This window comes from Sapajus apella, unplaced genomic scaffold (assembly GCF_009761245.1).
Source record: "Sapajus apella isolate SASKATOON/1434 unplaced genomic scaffold, GSC_monkey_1.0 scaffold72, whole genome shotgun sequence".
In the NCBI taxonomy this organism is placed as follows: Eukaryota; Metazoa; Chordata; class Mammalia; order Primates; family Cebidae; genus Sapajus; species Sapajus apella.
In genome coordinates, this window is record NW_022437012.1 from 1,406,693 (window position 1) to 1,427,312 (window position 20,620).

The 20,620-nt window shown below is 42.0% G+C and overlaps 1 protein-coding gene across 7 annotated transcripts in view; it reads right to left on the minus strand.

Annotated features, from left to right (window-relative positions):
• Positions 1 to 5,153: 5,153 nt before the first annotated feature.
• The window catches only part of EPB41L5 (erythrocyte membrane protein band 4.1 like 5), a 142,725-nt gene continuing 127,258 nt past the window's right edge, over positions 5,154 to 20,620 (minus strand). For 5 of the 7 annotated variants that reach the window (XM_032250620.1, XM_032250625.1, XM_032250626.1 and 2 more), the window contains 4 exons: positions 19,591 to 19,665; positions 16,999 to 17,040; positions 16,509 to 16,639; positions 5,154 to 9,320 (listed from right to left, as the gene is read on the minus strand). In XM_032250620.1, the coding sequence (XP_032106511.1) occupies positions 9,254 to 9,320; positions 16,509 to 16,639; positions 16,999 to 17,040; positions 19,591 to 19,665 (315 nt within the window). In that variant the 3' untranslated portion in view covers positions 5,154 to 9,253. Of the gene's footprint in view, positions 9,321 to 16,508; positions 16,662 to 16,998; positions 17,041 to 19,590; positions 19,666 to 20,620 lie in introns of those variants that run through there. The other 2 variants (XM_032250622.1, XM_032250624.1) reach the window with 2 other exon arrangements.

Here is a 20,620-nt window from a genome sequence, read left to right on the forward strand (position 1 = left end):
TGACAGTGGTGAATAGAGTGACAAATGGTCTTGGGTGTGCCCTGGACATTCCTGTTTTGTGTGTGTGTTGAAAGTCCCGTGTCCCAGGAACCCTCTCAGTCCAGGGGAAACCGGATGATTGGCCACTTATGTGTGAATGCCTGATGTTTGGGAAATGCTGAATTCAGGCATTAGAGTCAAAGAGACCTGTTCAAATCCTGGTCCAACACCTTCTAGCAGCAAGATTTGCTGGTTTTTTGTAAGAACCTAAAGTGCTGTGATTGAAGAGTACCAGATGGGGAAACCTAAGTTCTCAGTAGGGAACAAGGGGAACACAGGGAGTGCTTGATCAATTCAGCATTCATTTGACAAATATGTGAGCACCAACTGCATGTCAGACAGTGTGCTGGGTGCCCAGATGCTGCAATGAATGAGCTTATGTGACTGAGAAAGACAGTTAAACAAGTAACGATTGCAAAGGGGACAGGTTGATATTGGGGTGCTCAGAGGGATGTCTGGGGAAGTGACCTGTGACCTGACCCCAAAACAAGGACCCTTGAGGTAATACCTTGGAGAACCAAGTTCTTGACAGAATGAGGGAAGGCTCAGTTATGAGGGAGAGCTGTAGAACATGCCGTGGAAACCATAGAGAGTCTGGATTCTGTTTTCAGGGCAATAGGAAGCCGCCGAGGGAGTTCAAGCAGAGGAGGATCATGATGTATTTCTGGCCATAAACTGGAAAATGGATTGGACTGATTGAGTGCAAGAAGATCAATGGGAAGGTAACTGCATTAGCTCAAGCCTAATGCTGACTTGCTCAAGGGATGTAGCTGCAGAAATAAGGAGGTATTTCAGAGGGAGCCTCAGTGGGATTTGAAGACTGATCAGACAGGGGAGGAGAAACAGAAGAATCAAGGTCAGTTCAGACCATTCACTGAGATCAGGCCACTGAGAAGTAGCAATTTTGGCAGGTGGAGGGGAGAAGGGCTTTGGCAAGACTTTTAAGTTTGGTTTAAGATATACTGAGTCTAAGGTGCTTTTGTGAAATCCAGATGGAACTAGGAATGGTAATCCAGGCAGGTTATCTGGGTAACAGGTATTTAGGAGGCACTGGCACATGGATGAATCTGAAGCTTGGGAATGACAGCATGCAGGATGGAGAAAGAGGGTCCCTAGCTTTGAAGGAATGGGCAGAAGAGGGAAAGTTGGACAAAGGAGACCAAGTAGTGGTCAGACTGGCAGAATAACAGGAAAAGTTGGTGTTAAACCACATGTAGGATGCTATATTACTTTACCAAATAGTCAGTGCCCTGCCCTGTGCCCACCTTTTGAACTCAGACACACCCAAGTGATTTGTTCTGGCCAGTAAAGTGCAAGCAATGTGATGTGTGTCACTTCTGGGCAAAAATGTGACAAACCCAAGTGTGACTCCTTGTTTCTGAGATCATACAAACATGTCAAGTCCCTTGGCCTGGGTGTCTAGGTGGCTTTGAGGCAGAAAGGGCTCGTCACTTGCAATGGGAATGTGACGTGAGAAATGAACTTTGTGGGAAGCAGAGCTGGCTCTGTGGATGTCACACTGAGAAAGGCCCTGTGTTTGGTTTAATGCTTTGCTGTCCCCATCTTGAAATCCTCAGTAACTTTTTAATAGGGCTCTGCATTTTCATTTTGCAGTAGGCCCTGCAAATTATGTTATTGGCCCTTGTAAGCCACTGAGATTTTCTAGGTCATGACTGCAGTCTAATCTACCCTATCCTAACCCACAAACCAAGAGAAGAGGGGCAGTTGGAGGACATGGAGGGCTGTCATGAGGCCAGGCCAAGAAAGCCTGAATACAGTGGCTGTATTCAGACAGGGTAACTCATTCAGGAAGTGTGGCTGTGAAGGACAGAATGCGGAGGACACCAGAGGGAGCAGTGAGACAGACAGGGAGCTTTCTATTACCTGTGTCAAAGTGGGAAACATTTGGAAAGCTTTCAGTTTTATTGAAATGGTGTTTAGGGAAGCATAGCAGAAAGATACAGGAGATAGGAAAAAGTCCACAGAGTAAGTCCCCTTAGAAGGGAGATAGCCAGGGACCCAGGGCACGAGTTGTCGAATGAGCACATGACGTCCATTTGAACAGGAGGGAGGAGGAAATGAGGGTGCAGACACAGGAAGGGCTGGTGAGAGTGCTCCTGCCTGATGCTTTCTGCTTTCATCTGCAAGGTAGACATGAGGTCATTTGCTTAGAGTGTGAGCGGCCCTTGAGGGACAGAATGGAGACTCTGAGACAGCTGCCATAGAGCCCTGGAGTACAAACAGACCAGGCAACTGAGTCCCGGAGGTGAGGTGGACCCAGGAAGTTGTGACCAGGAATCCGTTCTTGTGGATGCTTTCCCTCCTGCAGCTGAGAACAGACCCTCAGAAATGGTGGTGGGATCTTTCCACTGATGGTGATTCACCAGATGGGTGGGAAGAATGCAAAGAAATCTTCATTTCTTTGGCTAACAACAGATCAACACCACCATAAATAATGGCAAGAGCGCATACGTGAAACATTTGTTGGCACTTTAATACGCACTCTGCAGTATTAACTCATTTACCTTCTCACACTGTGAGGAAGTACTAGAATCATCCCCACTTTACAAGGATAAGGCAGAGGGATGGGTGGACAGGGTTCCAATAGGATGGACTATCTCGTAATTCAGTACTCATTCATATAAAACGGCTGCCAAAAAATTAGTGTTGTATGCTTTAATCTTTTAGGCTGAGAACTTTGTATGTTTTGAAGGCTTACTGAACATGCGTTTCTTGAGCATCTATTACTCACCAAAGCTAAGAGGAGTTGCCAGCTGCTCCAGAGGGCTGATGCCTCGTCTATGCACTCCATCCCAACAGCTCCTTGGCCTGACATTCCCATCATTAGTCCACAGAGCAGGGCTTCCAACCTGAGAATCCTCGGGGGATCAATGAGCACTTTTTTTTTTTTTTTTGAGACAGGGTCTTACTCCATTGCCCAGGCTACAGTGCAGTGGATTACAGTTCACTGCAGCCTTGACCTCCTGGACTCAAGTGATCCTCCTGCCTCAGCCTCCTGAGTAGCTGAAACTACAGGTGCTCACCACCATGCCTGGCTAATTTTTGTATTTTTTGTAGAGACAGGGTTTCACCATGTTGCCCAGACTGGTCTCAAACTCCTGGGCTCAAGTAATCCACCCACCTTGGCCTTCCAAAGTGCTGGGATTACAGGTGTGAGCCACCGCGCATGGCCGAGCACATGAAATTGCATGCAAAGCTGCCATGCTTCCATATTTGCAAGAGTTCCTAACCTGGAACAAGATTAAGGTTCAGCAGCAAACCAAGTGAGAGTTTTCAGAGAGATGGTGCAGCTTTCCCGTGGATACCTATGAATTCACTAGCTAGATGGTACTCTGAGCTCTTGAGGGGACAGCACACGGTAAATGTAAAGATCATTCCAAGGTAAAGGGTATCAGCTACAACCCAGGCAAGAGGAAAGGCGATTTCAGGACCTCGGGAAACCTGAAGGATGGCAGGAGCCCCCTCCAGACCCACGTTATGGTTTTCTTTTCCTTTGGGGAAGCACTGCTTGGAGCCATGAAGGTTTGAACAGATAAACTCCTGTGGAAATTCTGGATGCAGGTTGGAAGGGCCTTGGGGACATGGCAGATTCAGACTTCTTTGTTGCAAGTCTAGTTTAGGGAGCTGAGACAATCTGTGCCGAGGGAAAACCACCCAAAGGAGAGCAGTGAGACAGTGTCCTGGAAGCTCAAAGACTTGAATTTCCATCCCTAGCCATGTGACCTAGGGCAAGTTCCTGTCCCTCCCTTGACCTGTTTCCTTATCTACACACTGAGGGCCTGGAACTGGTAATCTTGAAAATCAGTTTCTGTCCTAACATGATTTGCTAGCCTGAGAGCAGGTGCTGTTATCCTTGCCTGGTGCACTTCAAGTGTGAAGGTTACGCCAGCCTGGGCTGCGGAGGCCTTCCAGCTGCGGGGGAAGGGCTGCTCTGCCCTGCTCTGGTCTCTCCTCAGGATGGAGCCTGGGAATCTAAGCACAGTGGGATAAACATCTGCTGGACAAGGATGGGGACAGAGATCACACTCTGACTCACCACCCTGCCACCAAACTAATGTGAGTCCTTTTTCTTGGACCTGACAGAGCCACTAACCTTAGTGACTTGAGAGCTGCACTCCCTCAGCCCCGCCAGGCTTTTCTTGGTGCTGGCCACAAAAGCCCACACTGGGTGACATGCTGGGTTTATTCTGTGGTTGTTTTCGTAGTCCAGCATCCATTCCCCTTCCTCCTGGGGAACCACAGCCTGGCCAGGTGCCCTCTAAGGCAGTGCCTGTGGAGATGCCATCCACACCTCCTCCACCTCCACCTTCTTGTCAGTCCTTACCTTTCCAATGAGTTGTTTTTGTTACTTATTGGTGGTTTTCATTACTTACTGCCAAAAAATTCCTTTTAGAAGAACTCCAGGTAATTGCATCTGGGTTCCAGCCCCTCTCTATACATCTTCAAAGAGCAGAGAAAAGCTCCTTAGTTTTCAGGGACCACCTGGGCCTCTCTCCCAGGCAGAAGACAGAGGAGAGGAGAGGGAAAGAGAAGACTTCCAACTTTTCTCAAAAGCTTTGCCCATACCCATAAGGTGTGGTATGACTCTGCCCAGCAGACGTCCTGAAACCAACCCAGGTGGCACTGTTGCTCTCTGGATGGTGCCGTGTAAACCTAGAGAAGGCTGGGGACTGGTGGGAGCCAAGGGAAGGAGAAGTCGACACCTGCCTACTCTGTACTACAGGCGGTGACACATACTTCAGGTGCCATTTCAGACAAAAAAACTGAGGCCCAGGTTTATGAAACAGCCTGCTCAAGGTCTCATGGGTAGTAAGCAGCAGAGCCCAGATCGGATGCCCAAAGCCGTGTTTCTACTGCACCGTGCTGCTCCTTGGAATGACCACTGTGTCTTCCAGGATATGCTGAGGAAGACCAATGAGGTTTTTAGCCTTTGAAAATGCCCCTACTCCCAAATTTACACCAAAATAAACTCTAAAAACAGTGCTGCTGCTTCTACACATTCCCTCAGGTTCGTTCCAACAGTGGCTCTGGTCTCACAATTCTGTTGAGATCAGCATGTGGGAATCACAGTTCCAAGAAATGGAAACAGCTGATAAAAACATGAATGTCTCACACATTTTATTTGAATGAAGTGTTACATCTAGACTTCTCATTTCAGTGTACAAACAGCTCAGTGCAGTGTTTCTAATACAAGTCATATAAAACTGGAACACACTAAATGAATAGTGCACTTAATAGAAAAATAAATTACACTTTCAACGCTACTGCAAAGTTTTACACATATAAAAGGTAAACATAAAATAGTTAGTGAGGCCTTCATAACCACCTATCATATCCAGATAAGGAGATACAAAGGGCAAAGAGATCTGTGCTATAAAAAAACTCTCTCTGAAGAGGATAAATCCTGACAAGGGATTGAAAGATCATCTCAAGCAATGTGGTGACACAGGGACTTACAGATCCTATCTTTTAGAACTGGGAAGGAATCATAGCACTATCAACGTGTTAACATAGCCGAGTTCAGCTCAGGGCAAATTTCTATAATTCGAACAAATTTCCTCATCCTGATGACTAATATGCCGGAAAAGTTTCCAACTGTCTTCTGATCACTCAAGAACTAGTGTTTAAATTTTTGAGAGGATAAAAAAGACAATAATATAGGAATGCGTATTTTTCAGTCTGCAGATGACCCCAGATTTCCAAGCAACCACATGACCATGGGCATGATTAATTTAAAATTGGTGGGAACTCACAAAGACTCTCAGAGCTGAGACACCCACAACAGCACCTTGTTCAGCTGCCACATGTGTGAATGAGGATGCAATGTCCAGAAGTGCTGGCTGCCTTCAAGTGACAGGTAACGCTCAGAACCTATCTGAATACCTGCCTGCCTCCCACTTACGCAGCCACTCTACTGCTCTGCAAAGCTTCACGTCAGGGGTCAGCAGCGGCTTTGTAAGGGAAACTCCGCAGGAACACAGCTGTGCCGGAGCTGCTGCTGTGCTGTGCCGGAGCTGCTGCTGTGCTGTGCCAGCAGAGCTGAGTGGTACAGTATTTACCATCTGTGGTCCTTTACAGAATAAGACTGCCGACTCCTCTCAATCACAAGACAAAAACTCTGCTTCTTGAGACTCTTACTTGGAAAAATAGCAAAGATTTTCCTCTCTGTGACTGACAAATAATTCCACTAGCAAGACTTCTGAAGGAGTAACAGAACTTTCATTTTGGGGCTTAGCTAAGAGAAGAGGTACAAGTTTTAGCCAGAAGTTTGAAGCATAAGAGAACAAGTAGTTCAGATCCAAGAACCCAAGAACAACGCAGGACTTTCATCTTTAAATGTCCGTAGAATATCTGTGACTGTACAAAGGCAAAGGCTAGAGACAAATGTTAGGAGACTATAAGAAATAGTTTTAAACGTTTTTTTCTTAAAACGATGTATAAGTGTTCAGGAAATAAGCACACAGGGAGCCGATTCATTCCTCTGTTCAGCAGTGTCTCCTGAAGAGTAGGAATGAAATGATCATGACCTCCTGTATATCCAAAGGTGATGCTGTTGACATGTCACAAATTAGGTCTCACTGATTAACTTACAAGATCTCAGGCAAAGTCTAGAGCAGACAACTGAAGCCTTCACATCTTATTTTAAAGCACCCTGTCAACTCCTGCTTCCCTCACCAGGGCTAGGAAATGGGCTGAGTTGAGGTTCCTCTCCTGTCTGCCCCCAGGGAGGCAGCACTATCTGCTCCCCCTACCCCAACTGTGCTCTGAGCAGTGCACACAGCAAACTCTCAAGAGTGCTCCCGGCTGCCCCTCCTCCGACCTCAGCCCAATGTCACCAGCCTGCTTCTCACCCACTATCATCTCCAACCTCTCTCTTTGCCAGCATCCTTGATGGGTTCACACATGCTTCTCTCTTCTCAAGAGACAGGTATCTCCCCTTCCCTACCTGCCACATTCACAGACCTCCTAAGCCCTGCCTCTCCCCACCACACTGTTGTCAGGCGAGCAGAACAGGAAGAGCTGTTAAGCAGCTCTGGGCATGGCAGCAGCAGCAGCTATGACAGGAAACCAATACCTGACAGGCATCTAATCTGTCAGAGCCAATTCAGCATTCAAGTATTAACTTCCGTGTTTACCACTTTATGTCAGGGCGTGAGACAAAATGTCCTTTTGGCTTAAGATTCAAGTGAATTTTAACAAAGTCCCTACCAATATTCTAACTGGCAAGAATATGGATATGCAAAGACATAAAGGTCACCGAATATGTCCAACTACCTAATTCCTAAATTTTAGGAAGTTTAAAATAAGGATGTTGTGTGGTTAGCAGCACAACCGTTAACCCTGCAGGAAATCTAAGTTGTCAAGACACTGAAAACTTGATGCCCATTCCATCATGTCCTGAGTCAAGCCCTTGGTTCTAGGTGTCCCTTACAGCTTTGAGAAAATATGTCCTATAAGTGAGAACTGGCAAGAGCCCCACTAATCAAACTTAGAAGCTTAGCATAATGGCTAAGGGTAGGTGGCCAGCAAGAAGTGTTGACTTTCCTTCTGCAAAAATGTTTTGTGCAAAAGTGGGTTCCAATCACTACAGCTCCCTGGGAAACAGGGCAAGATTAAAATTCCTGAGCTTTCCAGTCAGACACTAGTGTGTTTTCCTGGGCACATGATTATGTTACATGGAGCCCAGGAAAGTCCAAACCATGAAGTTTTAAAGATCATTAAGACTGGATGTTCTTTCATGCTAAGCAGTACAAATTTGTGCTGAATTATTTACATATTGCAGGACAGAAAACTAGAAAGCAAATTCCAGGAGGTATAGCTTAACATCAGTTCTCCATAACCAGGGATTAACAATGACTTTACCAATATGGTTTCCACATCATCCTTATTCCCCATGGCAACTGAGGTTTACCTGTTCATTCAAAAATTATAAAGCTAAATAGTGTTATTTCTGGGCATTAGAATTATAGATGGGCATTGCTATACTTTTATTTTTCTGATGAGTATATATTATTTTAACATCCAGAATTTCTTTGTACAGGCCAAAAGGGATGGGGAAATTCTAGAGCTCTCTTTCTTAATTCTTAAACTAACAGAATTTCTTTGCAATGCAAGCTCTTTTAGTATGCTGTGTAGAGTTTCATACATGGTAAGTATTTAAGAAACAACACCCCATCACCCCTGTTCCTATTCCCTATTTTGGTCCTGGTGTATTTATTTTGTTTAATTTTTTTTCCAGTTTGAAAGCTCTAACTTTGTTCAGCTTATACTGAAAGGAAATGAAATCTATGTCCAAACAGGTACCAATGTGGAGTACTGCTGTGCTGTGCCTTCATGACCTGAGCCTACAGGGGTCTGCATTCCCTACCTGGCTCAGGGAGGAGTGTAGATGCCTGGGGTAGATGCCCCAGGGTCTCTTCAACAGTAACCTACCCCAATTCCATGCTGAAAAGTTACAGAATACGTGTCTGGTGCATATGAGTGCTTCCTGTGGAAAGGCAGGTTGAAAAAATACAACGAGATTTTATTTGATTTCTCTGCAGTTCTTCTCAGGGTTTATCTTGATGTAAACTTGAAATATTAAGATAGCCAGTAAAATAAGAAATCAAAACAATGGAAGACATTTAAAAACTCTCTATATTCTAAACTTCTCTTTAGTGTTATTTTTTTTTTTAAAAAAGTTGGCCCTAAGTCTGCCTTTATAGTGTCCACATTAATTTCCTAAATTCTTGATTTCTAGGTATGTCAGGGAAAAGTGCAATTTCTCTAACAGGCAGTCAGATCAAAGATCCTCACCCTGATACTAGATGGAAATAGCTTTCAAAAGGCTGTTGACTATCAGAGGCAGCCTTGTTATAAAGTCGTTATGAACAATTAGAACCGCTAGGTGGAGCCAAGAGTTTGAAGGAAACCCCAGAAAAAGAAATTCCCTTGTTTCAGGATTTCATAACTTTTATAAAAGTACAGAAAGTTAAAGACCAAACACCCTCATTTGGGCAGCTATCCAGTGTAATTAAACCCTTCCAGTTGGACGGAAAATACAGCTGTCTTTTTTACAGAGTTGAAGTCAAATCTACATAGAGCCTTTCTTTACCTATAAGTAATGGACAAGCTCCTGAATCCAACGTATTCTAGATGAAATGGATCCCAGGACGGAATGCTGGAGAGAACTGGGTATTCCAGCTACAGGCCCTTAGAGCTCCGTGGTCAGTAAACACTTCTGCTTCAGGACAGCTTCTTCTGCCAGAGTGGGAGCAGAGCTGAAAGGAAGAGAGAATGGGTTATTCAATGGAATCCCTGGGGTTTGGGAGAGGACATTCATGTCTCTATTAGTGCCACATAGAGCATTTTGAGGGGAAAGCAGATTACAGACCCAAATCAATATGTAGTAATACCTAACCTGACAATGAGGTATTCCATAGAAGGGAAATTTCTGGATAAGCACTGCTTATTTCATTTTGAAATAAAATATAAAGATAGTACGATTTCCCCTTCTTCTTTAATAAATATGCCAAACACACATTCAACCATTTCTTAGTGAGTCAGGGTTAGAGTAAGTGTCAAGAACAGTACTGTGCTGAGCACAAGGGCAACCCCCTCAGGAGAAACCAAGGGCAGCAGGTTGTTGTTCTCTGCTCCTTTTTCTCCCTTTGTTTTTTTTGTGAGACAGGGTCTTGCTCTGTCGCCCAGGCTGGAGTACAGCAGCATGATCACAGCTCACTGCAGCCTTGACAGCCCAGGCTCAAATGATCCTTCCACCTCAACCTCCCAAAAGCAGCTGAGACTACGGGCCTGTGCCACTATGCCCAGCTAATTTTTGTATTTTTTTGTAGAGATGGGGTTTCACCATATTTCCCAGGCTGGTCTCAAACTCCTGGACTCAAGCCATCTGCCCTCCTCAGCCTCCCCAAGTGCTGGGATTACATGCGTGAGCCACTGTGCCCAGCCCTGTTTTTCTTCACATATTCCTAGATGGCTGTGTTTGTGTTCCTACACCAGTTAATCTATTTTGTTAGAGCTCTGTGAAAAATAAAAAGCCATGGGCTCTGCATGAGGGCTCATGATTTTCCATAATCAGTGAACTGTGTGAGTTTAGATGCAAGGACATAACGACATCTAATTTGGTTTCATAAAAACTTAAAACAGGCTGGGCAAGGATGGCTCACGTCTGTAATCCCAGCACTTTGGGAGATGGGAGAATTGACTGAGACCAGGAGTTCAGGACCAGTCTGGGCAACAAAGTGAGACTATGTATTTACAAAAAATAAAAATATGGGGGCTGGGCTCGGTGGCTCACACTTATAATCCCCCAGCACTTTGGAAGGCCAAGGCAGGAGAATCACTTGAACCCAGAAGTGGAGGTTGCAGTGAGCTGAGATCATGCCACTGCACTCCAGCCTGGGCCATAGAGTGAGACCCTGTCTCTAAATAAATAAATAGTGAGACCCCATCTCGAAATAAATACATATATACATACATATATATGCGTACCAGGTGAGGTGGTATGTGCCTGTAGTCCCAGCTACGCAGGAGGCTGAGGCAGGAGAATCACTTGAACCCAGGAGGTGGAGGTGGCAGTGAGCCGACATTGCACCACTGTACTCCAGCCTGGGCAACAGAGTGAGACCCTGTCTCAAAATATATATATGTATGCCAAGTGAGGTGGTATGTGCCTGTAGTCTCAGCTACTCAGGAAGCTGATGCAGGAAGGTTGTTTGAGCCCAGGAGTTGGAGGTTGCAGTGAGCTATGATCATGACACTGCACTCCAGCCCAGGTGATGGAGAGAGATACTGACTCTAAAACAATTTTTTAAAATGTAAAACGATATCAAAGTACATAATAAAAAGGACATAATTTAAAATGTCAAAAGTGCTAACAAGATTTATAAATGAAACAGCAGTCGCCCATACCACCACTCTCTATTCCTACTTCAAGGGACAAAAACTTTCAACTGGTTCTTTTCCTGGTATTTCCCTTCACTTTTCTGTATCCCTGGTTCTCAAAGTGTGGTCTCTAGAATTTGTGAGAATTCAAATTCTTAGACCCCACCCCAGATATACTGAATCAGACTATGAGGGTGGGGCCCAGCAGCCAATGTTTAAACAAACCTGGCTCCAGACATTCTGCCTCACAACTCCCCAAGGTTCTAACTGTTCTGGGTGATGCGTTTGTTTACATGATGATTTCCTACTATGGACTATGAAGGCTTACCTTTCTTCCATCCTCTCCCCAGCCCCACAATCCTGCCTTCTTATCTTTTCAGCACAGCTATACAACCAATTTTTATCATGTTAAAATTCAGTGTTTGTTGTAATTATTAAATATTTTCACAACTATCAGTGTACTGTATTTCGTGTTTTATACAACTTTAATTTTCCCTCGACTGAATAGCTGCCTTATTTTTGCTGTCATTGTGATGGCTTAGTGGCTTTATTTTGTTGTTGTTTTTAGAATTGAGGCCTCGACATGTTGCCCATGCTGGTCTTGAACTCGGTCTTAAGCAATCTTCTTGCCTCAGCCTCCTGGGTACTTAGTTTTCTATACTAATCTGTCATCTATTCCTAACCTCTCAGGTAAACCATGGATCTCCTCTCAGTACATTCAGACATGTAATATGATTAAAAACTGGAGGGCTGGGAAGCCTGTTTGTGTTTTTTCTTCCTGCAACTCTATATCCTCCTTTTCGAATCTATACAGGATCCTTTCTAGACCCAGGGCAGCCACCACCTTAGAACTTCCCTTCACCTTTCCCTGGATAAATCCTTGCACCTCTCTACTGCTTCCTGAGTCCCATGGCTTCTTTTTGGGATAAAGAGAAATGTATCTTCCAGTTTAGATGGAACAAATCTTCCTGTAGCTTCCTGAGGAAGGCTACATGAAAAGTATATATTTTAGGGAAACCATATGTCTAAAAATGTATTGTAATCTCACACTTCACTGATAGTTTTTATGGGAAAACTCTAGATGAGAAATTAGAATTCCAGAATTCAGAAAGCACACTGCTCCATTATCTCCAGCTGTCAGTAAAGTCTGCTACCATTCTAATTACCAATCCTTTGTATGTACTCTGTTTTTTCCCTTTGCAGGAGACTTACACCCTCTCTTAACTTTGATCTCCTAAAGATTCATGATGCCCCTTGCTGTAGTCTATTTTCATTCTCTGTGGTGGGTACTCAGTAGACCCCTTTAATCTAGAAACTCAAGTCCTCTGTTCTAACAGCTCTTGATTCCTTTGACAATTTGCTCCTTCCACCGACTCTGTTCTTTCTACATCTCCTCTGATTCATATATTGGACTTCCTAAATCAATCCTTCAATTTTTCTTTTCTCTCCCAGTTTTCATTTTTTTATTCTACTTTTGGGGAGATTGTCTAGATTTTATCTTTTACATATTCTTCGGATTTTACTTTTAATATGGTTAATAATTTCTAAAAATGCTTCCTTGTTTTCTTAGGTTTCCTGTTATTATTGCATGGATACAGTATCTTCTCTCCAAATGTATATACTATCATTTTATTAACTTTTCTTTTGTTATTCACATTGCCTTTTTTTCCTACTTCTATTTGTCAAAATTTGCATTGCCTTTATTTCCTTCTTGTTTTTCAGTTTACCTGTTTTGGTCTTTCCTCACATATCTGACAATAATTAGCTCTTTTGTATTTAAGAGAAAAGCTCTGGAATGTGTTTGGGACCTGTGTACATATGAGCAAAACTCATCAATGAATGGGCTCCCTGGTGATTATTTGGCAGATTCCAGACAATGCCATCACAGGATCCACAAATGTATGTGCAGGCCTTTTCTCTTTGGTTGGCTGATGTCTCCATAGAGTAAGCCTCTTACTTTTTCAACTCAGACATTTATACTTAGCTAACAGCATTTCCAAAACTGAGAAAAGAAGGAACGTTGGAAATTTCACCCTTCAAACTATAGACTTTCAATTCGTCTTCCTGTAGTCTGGAGCCTTATTCCAAGTGGAAATTTCCAGATCCAGAGCCTCTCTGGCCTGGCTCGTCCCAAGGGAAAACTTCCAAATTATGCTAGAATGTGCAAGGGTGGTGGGATGACAGATAGGTGAAATGGGGATAAAAACTTTCAACCAATCCCCATATTCTCAGTCCCACCTAGTACCCTATCATCACAAGTATCTGGTACCTCCAATTCCATTGCCTTTTCAGGTTCTGCATTGTGAACTGGCTTCCTTTTTCTGTTTCTACTCCCTCCCCTGTTCAGGCTTAGCTTTTAGGGTACTCCACTCTGCTAAACTGGTTACCACTCATCTTTCAGCTCCTTCCCAAAACTTGCTGAGGTCTCTTAATTGCTGATGTCTCCTCTCCTTTTCTTTGTCTTCATGATTTGATGCCTTTGGAACACAGTATCACACAGAGAACACTCTAAAGTAAATCTAAATCTGTGGAGATAGGACCCAGTCATCATTGAAAAAAACTACTATTACATCCATATATTAAAGCGCATAAGGCATGAGTTTACAGCTTGACAACTTTTTGCAAATTGAACACACCTCTGTTATCAGCATGCAGAATATTAAACAGAACACTACTAGCACTCCCAAAGCCTCTTTTGGGCTCTCTTCCAGTCACTAGCCACGTCAAGGGTAACCATTATCGAGTTGTGCTTTTGTTTGAACTTGATTTTGCTTATCCTTATTACAGTGGAGAAACTCTAAGATGACCCCAAAGATCTCCATCTCCAGCTGTTCACTCTGGCTCTTGAGTGTGGAAGGGACTTGTGACTTGCTTTAACCACCAATAGAATACAGCAAAGGTAAAAGGATGTCATTTCTGTAATTAGACTATACAAGACTGTGATTTCTGTCTTTCTAGCCGACTCCACTGCTTTCTCAGTTTGTATGCTGGAATAAAGTAAGCAACTACTTTGGAGAGGTCCACATAGTAAGGGCTGAGAAAAGCTTTTTGCTAATCACCACTTAGGAACTGAGTTCCTTAGTCTAGCAGATCTTCAGATCTTGACTACTGCCAAGAGCAATGGTTGGTGTCCCTTCTTCCATTGAGCCTTCAGATGAAAACCTGGCCTTTGCCATTATTTGACTATAGCCTGTCAGAGACCCTGAAGCAAAGAACCCAACTCAGCTATGTCCAGACTTCTGAGCCACAGAAAATTAGATAAACATGTATTGTTTGAAGCTGCTAAGTTTGTGGTAAGCTGTTGCATAGAAATAGAGAATTAATACAATTATGTTTATGTGATTCATCTGTATTGCTGTATTTTAGTTGTAGTTATTAATTTTCCCCGCTCTTTTCCAATATTTATCTAGCTGACTCTAATGTGCAGTTGGAAAGTTTTCAGTTTGGACTATTATGAGTATAGCTGCTATAAAAATTCTTGTACATGTCTTTTGATGGACATATATTCATATTTCCATTGGGTATGTACACACCAATAGAATCACTGGTTGATTGGATATGTTCAGCTTTAGTCAATATTGCCAAACCTATTTCCAATGTGATTACTCCAATTTATAGAGTTTCAGTTGCTCCATATCTTCACCAATACTTGGTACTATGCATCTTTCATTTTAGCCATTCTGGTGATATGTAGCACTGTCACATGGTAGTTTGAATTTGCATTCCACAAGAACTAATCAAGTTTCACATTGTCTAGAATGCTTACTGGCCATTTGGATATCTTTTTGTGAACTGCCTATTCAAGCTTTTCACCCATTTTTCTATTAAGCTGTCTTTATCTTACTGATTTGGAGGAGCTCTTTATAAATTCTAGATATGCGTAGGTCCTTTGTCACGCAGATAGGACCAGGGTTGGGGAGGAAGGAGAAGGGAAGGGGTGAGACAGGAAAAGAGTGAGAAAAACAGGGACAGGGAGGGAGAGAGAGACAGAGGGATGGGGAACAAATGTTTTCTCCTATTCTGTGGCTTCTCTTTCCATAACATCTTGAAATTATAATCTTTAGCTGAACAAAATTTCTTGATATAACACAAGTGATTTTTTTCCTGTAGGACTAAAGGTCATTGTGAGCTGTTTCAAAAATCTTTGCCTGTTCTAAGGTCACAAGTAAGTTCACTCATCCGTAAGTTTATTATCTGATGTTTCATATTTAGATCTGCAATCCAACCAGAATGGATTTTTGCAAATGGTATGGAGTTGAATCAAGATTAATTTTTTCCCACAGGGACAACTAATCTGTCCAGATGATTTACTAAAAGACCACTTTTTCCTCACAGCATTGCACCATGGCTTTTTTCATAAATCAGATAACTATTACATATGAGTTTCTTTCTAGACTCTATTCTGTTCCACTGATTTGTAGTTTTTGATCTCTTTAAGCCCTTTATGACTCCTTTGCATGAGTTCTAGGAAGAAACAGAGATAAGCTCTGCTTTCATCTGTAATTTTTAATTTGGAAGTCCTTAAGGGCTCACATTTTATTGTGTAAATTCAATTATAAAGTATTACCATTGTGTTCTTTGTATGCAGCTCTATTCTTACAGTGGTAATTACTAGGCATATAAATGCTTAGAAAAATAATTCATTACATTTGTACAAAGTGCTCTTTTACTAGATGTAAGCCTCCCAAATGCAGGTCTCTCAGCTGTCTTGTTCACTGCTATCTTCAGTGTCAGATATAATCAATGCCTGGTACATCACAGACATTCAATTAAGTGTTTGCTAAGTGAGTAATATACTACTTTAAACACTGTGGAGACGAGAACAATTTTAAATTAAACTGATTCTTTCAAGTTAATGATCTCTAATAATTCCCCCCACCTTTCTCTCTCTAATTAGGCAAGCACGTATTTCAGCTGAGCCACATTTTCAACACCAGGAGGATAAGTGAAATGGCAGATATAATCAGAGAAAAGGTCTGAGGTAGGAGTGAAGGCAATTCTAAATCTTTTGCAAAACAGGTGCAGTTATGGTTCTGGCAATCAAAAGCTGAAGAACCAAAAGCTCTAGATTTGGAGTCTAGTTTCTGTTTGTTGTAAGTAAGGCATTGAAATGAGCGCACAACAGGTGTGAGTAAAAGCCATCTCAGGATTCTCACCTTGGGAGTATCCTACCTCACCTTTATACTGCACCTCTTCACCTGTGTTGACGGGCACTACTGTTCCTCATATTACAATAGGCATAATCACAATAGTAAAGCATCAAAGGAAACAATACAAATTGACTTTAAAACAAATATTAAAATTTAAAGATAAGCCTGTTAATATCTTTACCTAGCAAAGACTTGATAAAGAATCCCTAATACAATCTACTTCATAATTTTGTAGAAAATTGTTATTGACAAGGAAAAGCCACTACACTAAATAACAAACAGAAAAAAGTTTTATCCAATTTCAATAAAGTTCAGTTAAGGAAGAATTGACATTGCTGTTTTAGAGAAAGTTTTATCATTTTTTTCCCTCCTAATAGATGCCTAAAAACTGCAACTGAGAAATAATTTTCTCACCTGGTCACAGCATCTACCAAGAATGGCGCTGGGGGAGAGATCAGTGAGATTCCATCTTTACTGCCAGGGCCCTCCTTTCCTGCCAAGGGTGTTTCATGTCCCGCAAGTCCATTAGACATGACACCATTCTGCTGTGGGAGATACACAACACATCTAAATACAGAGGTAACAATACCTGCCCAGTCAGCACTTCAGCTCCAAATCCAGCTTCACTAATGACTATGAGAGTAAGGAAGATGGTTCTGATAATCACGATTGTTCTGTTTTGTTAACTATCCTTCATCTCAGATTTTTACTTTTGTTTCTGCCAGCATCCTGACAAACATTTATAACCAGAAAGGGTAAGCCACTAGCTTGAAGCCATTAAGTTCAGTTAATAAGGGTTTGATAACAACCCTCATGTTTTTAAGGAAAAACAAAGAACTCAGTAATCCTTTACCTTACCCTGAGAGGGTAACCAGACGAAAAATCACAAATAACATGAACTTACCGGAACAATCCATCGGGGTGTGATCATGGACGTGGAAGATACCTAAAATAATTTTATGTATGTATTTACTTTTTGGAAAGACTGATTTATTTTCATGCTTACAATACTTGTATCTATCATGAAATCCATTGTAGGAGGGCAATTCTTAATTCTTAATGGTGGTCCTTGAGCTGACACGGACTTCTAAATCCAAAACTCTTTTCTATTGTACAACACAGATGCTATCCCTCCCCACTTAAGAAAGTGTCATAATTTTGAAAATCACTTATCTAAAAATTTACCATTCAGGAATCTATTATACTTTCAGTTCACTTAATAGGACTGCCCCTACCCCACATCCAGTATTCAGTTTAACATTTTATTTTCTGAAATTTCAGTTAATTACAAATAATCACAGCCTTCTTGGTAGCAGCCTGAACAATGGATTGTGACTAATTCAAATAAACAGCACAAAGAAAGTACACAGAAAAATAATCTGTTCAGATACAGATCATTCTCTAATTATCATGTATGCATGGAGAAAACAGCAATAAAACACCCATATTGCTCCTGGTTCACAAGGCCATTGATATATTATTCTTAAATGTTTAGCTTTCTATTATAGATCTTACTTCTATGTGTAGAACTATAAACTAATGAAACCCACCCATTTTAACTAGTAATTTAGACTAGTCTTTGCAATGGTGCCCTTACTCATAAAGAACATTAATATAAGTCCAGGTCTTAATAAGTTAGATAACCATCAAAATGATAAAAACAAAGACCGGGCACAATGGCTCATGCCTGTAATCCCGGCACTTTGGGTGGCTGAGGTGGGTGGATCATGAGATCAATAGATCAAGACCATCCTGGCCAACATGGTGAAACCTTGTCTCTACTAAAAATACAAAAATTAACTGGGTGTGGTGGCGCGCCTGTAGTCCCAGCTTCTCAGAGGCTGAGGCAGGAGAATCGTGTGAACCCGGGAGGTGGAGGTTGCAGTGACCAGGTATCCTGCCATTGCACTCCAGCCTGGCAACAGAGTGAGACTCCATCTCAAAAAACAAAAACAAAGTATGACTTTCCTAGCAATATTTTTAAAATGCATGTTAACCAGTAGGAAATAACAGAGAAAAAATATCATAAATAGTAAAAAATAGTTTGACAGACTTTTCCAGACTTGCAGTCAATTCTTATTCTTTTGGTAAAGTCTTTGTTTATTAATCTAAGCTGGCCATTCCCAAAGGGTGGTTCCCAGACCACATCTGCATCACCTGGGAACATGTTAGAAACACAACTTTTCAGACACCATCCAAGACATACCAAAATTGGAAAGTTGGAGGTGAGGCCCAGCAATCTTGTATTTTAACACCCTCTTCAAGTGATTCTGATATACGCAAAAATTTGAGAATTAATGATCTAAGCAAACATCCAGTACCACAGAAAGTACCATCTGTATTTCCAAGCCTTCAGGATGGCATCTAGCTCCTATAGCAATTCTTGTCATAACACTCGTAGGTAAGTTAGTCTTTTATTTTTTATTTTTTTTTGTCAGAGTCTCACTCTGTTGCTGAGGCTGTAGTGCGGTGGCACAATCTTAGGTCACTTCAACCTCCACCTCCCAGGTTCCAGCAATTCTCTTGCCTCAGCCTCCCGAGTAGCTGGGACCACAGGCATGCACAACCAGAAGCCCGGCTAATTTTTGTATCTTGAGTAGAGACAGGGTTTCTCCATGTTGGCCAGGCTGGTCTCGAACTCCTGACTTCAGGTGATCCTCCTGCCTTGGCCTCCCAAAGTGCTGGGATTACAGGTGTGAGCCACTGTGCCTGACAAAGTTAATCATTTCTATCTCTCTCATCCCTGGAGGGAAGGAACTGTTTCAGTTGGCTCTCCATATTCATGAGTTCTGAATCTGTGGATTCAACCAACTGTGGATTGAAATATTTGGGGGAAAAAAGGATGGCTGTGTCTGTACTGAACATGTGCAGACTTTTTTTGTCATTATTTCCTAAACAATACAGTATAGCAACTATTTACCAGCATTTATATTGTATTAGGTATCAGAGGTAATCTAGAGATGATTTAAAGTATACTAGAGGATGTGCATAGGTTATATGCAAACACTACATCATTTTATATAAGAGATTTAAGCATGCGTGGATTTTGGTATGCAACGGGAGTCCTGGAATCAATACCCCACAGATACTGAGAGACAACTGTACTTAAAACAGTATCTTCCAGACCATAACAATGACTGATATGTTCAATGCCAATCACTCTTATGCTGTCATCTTTCTGTAACACTTTTTAAAAAATTAAATATATCCTTATTGTCTTAAGAAGCTGGTTTATCCCCATGTTTTCTCATGTTATTTAATAAGATATTCAATTATAAATGGGCTTATAATGACATCTGATTTCTATAGAGTGAAACACAAATTCAAAGTGGTAATATTTTAGGAAAGAGAGGTAATGCTAAGTGGCTATTAAAACATAAATTTATCAGATAAAAAGTTTAACTATGAATAATTAAAAAGGAAAAAATTGGAATCTAGCAGGAACATTTTCAAAACAGAAATTTCTTTCCATCATACTGTTTTAAAGCATATTTACCTGAGGTGGAACTGTGTGATCCATTAGATTCTCAGTTAGAGATGCAAGCAAGGCATCCAATTCATCTGTAGCTTCCTATGGAAGACAGGAATCTAGAGTTATCATCATCATCAGATGTAAGTTTATCATCAGACTTAAGTTTTTTCCATACCCTCTCAATTTATAATTCTAACCCAGGCCTGATTTGTGTTAATCCTTTAAACACACAGGGACACTCATGAATCATGGCTGTTAATAATCTCACTACTGCATGAAGGAAAACCTATACTACAATCAGGACGTGAAAAAGCTAAAGTGCTAAGTAAATTTTCAAATAGCTATTCTCCTTTAGTAAGACAAAACTTGGGAAGGGTTATGACTGTTTTGGCTCTTAACTTTTACTTTTTAATTACAAAATTTCTTTTTCTGGCTGGGTGCAGTGGCTCACACCTGTAATCGAAGCACTCTGAGAGGCCAAGGCAGGAGGATCTCTTGAGCCCAGGAGCTCAAGAGAAGCCTGGGCAATATAATGAGACCTCATCTTTACAAAAACCTGAACAAAACTAGCCAGGCACAGTGGCATCCACCAGTAGTCCCAGCTACTCAGGAGGCTAAGGTGGGAAGATCACTTGAGCCCAGGAGGTAGAGGGTGCAGTGAGCCAAGATTGCACCACTGTACTCCAGCCTGGGTGACAGAGCAAGATTCTGCCTCAAAACAAATTTTAAAAAAGGAAATACAATACAATAAAATAATTTTAAAAAAAATTTTTTGAGACAAAGTCTTGCTCTGTCCAGGCTGGAGTACAGTGGCACAAGCATGACTCACTACAGCCCCAATTTCCTGGGCCAAAGCAATCCTCCCATCTCAGCCTCCCAAGTAGCTGAGACTACAGGTATGCACCACTATGACCAGCCAATTTTTTTTAATAGAGAAAGGGTCTCATTTATGTTGCTCAGGTTGGTCTTGAACTCCTGGCCTCCAGTGATCCTTCTACTTTGGCCTCCCAAAGCGCTGGGATTACAAGCGTGAGCCACTGTGCCTAGCCCTTTA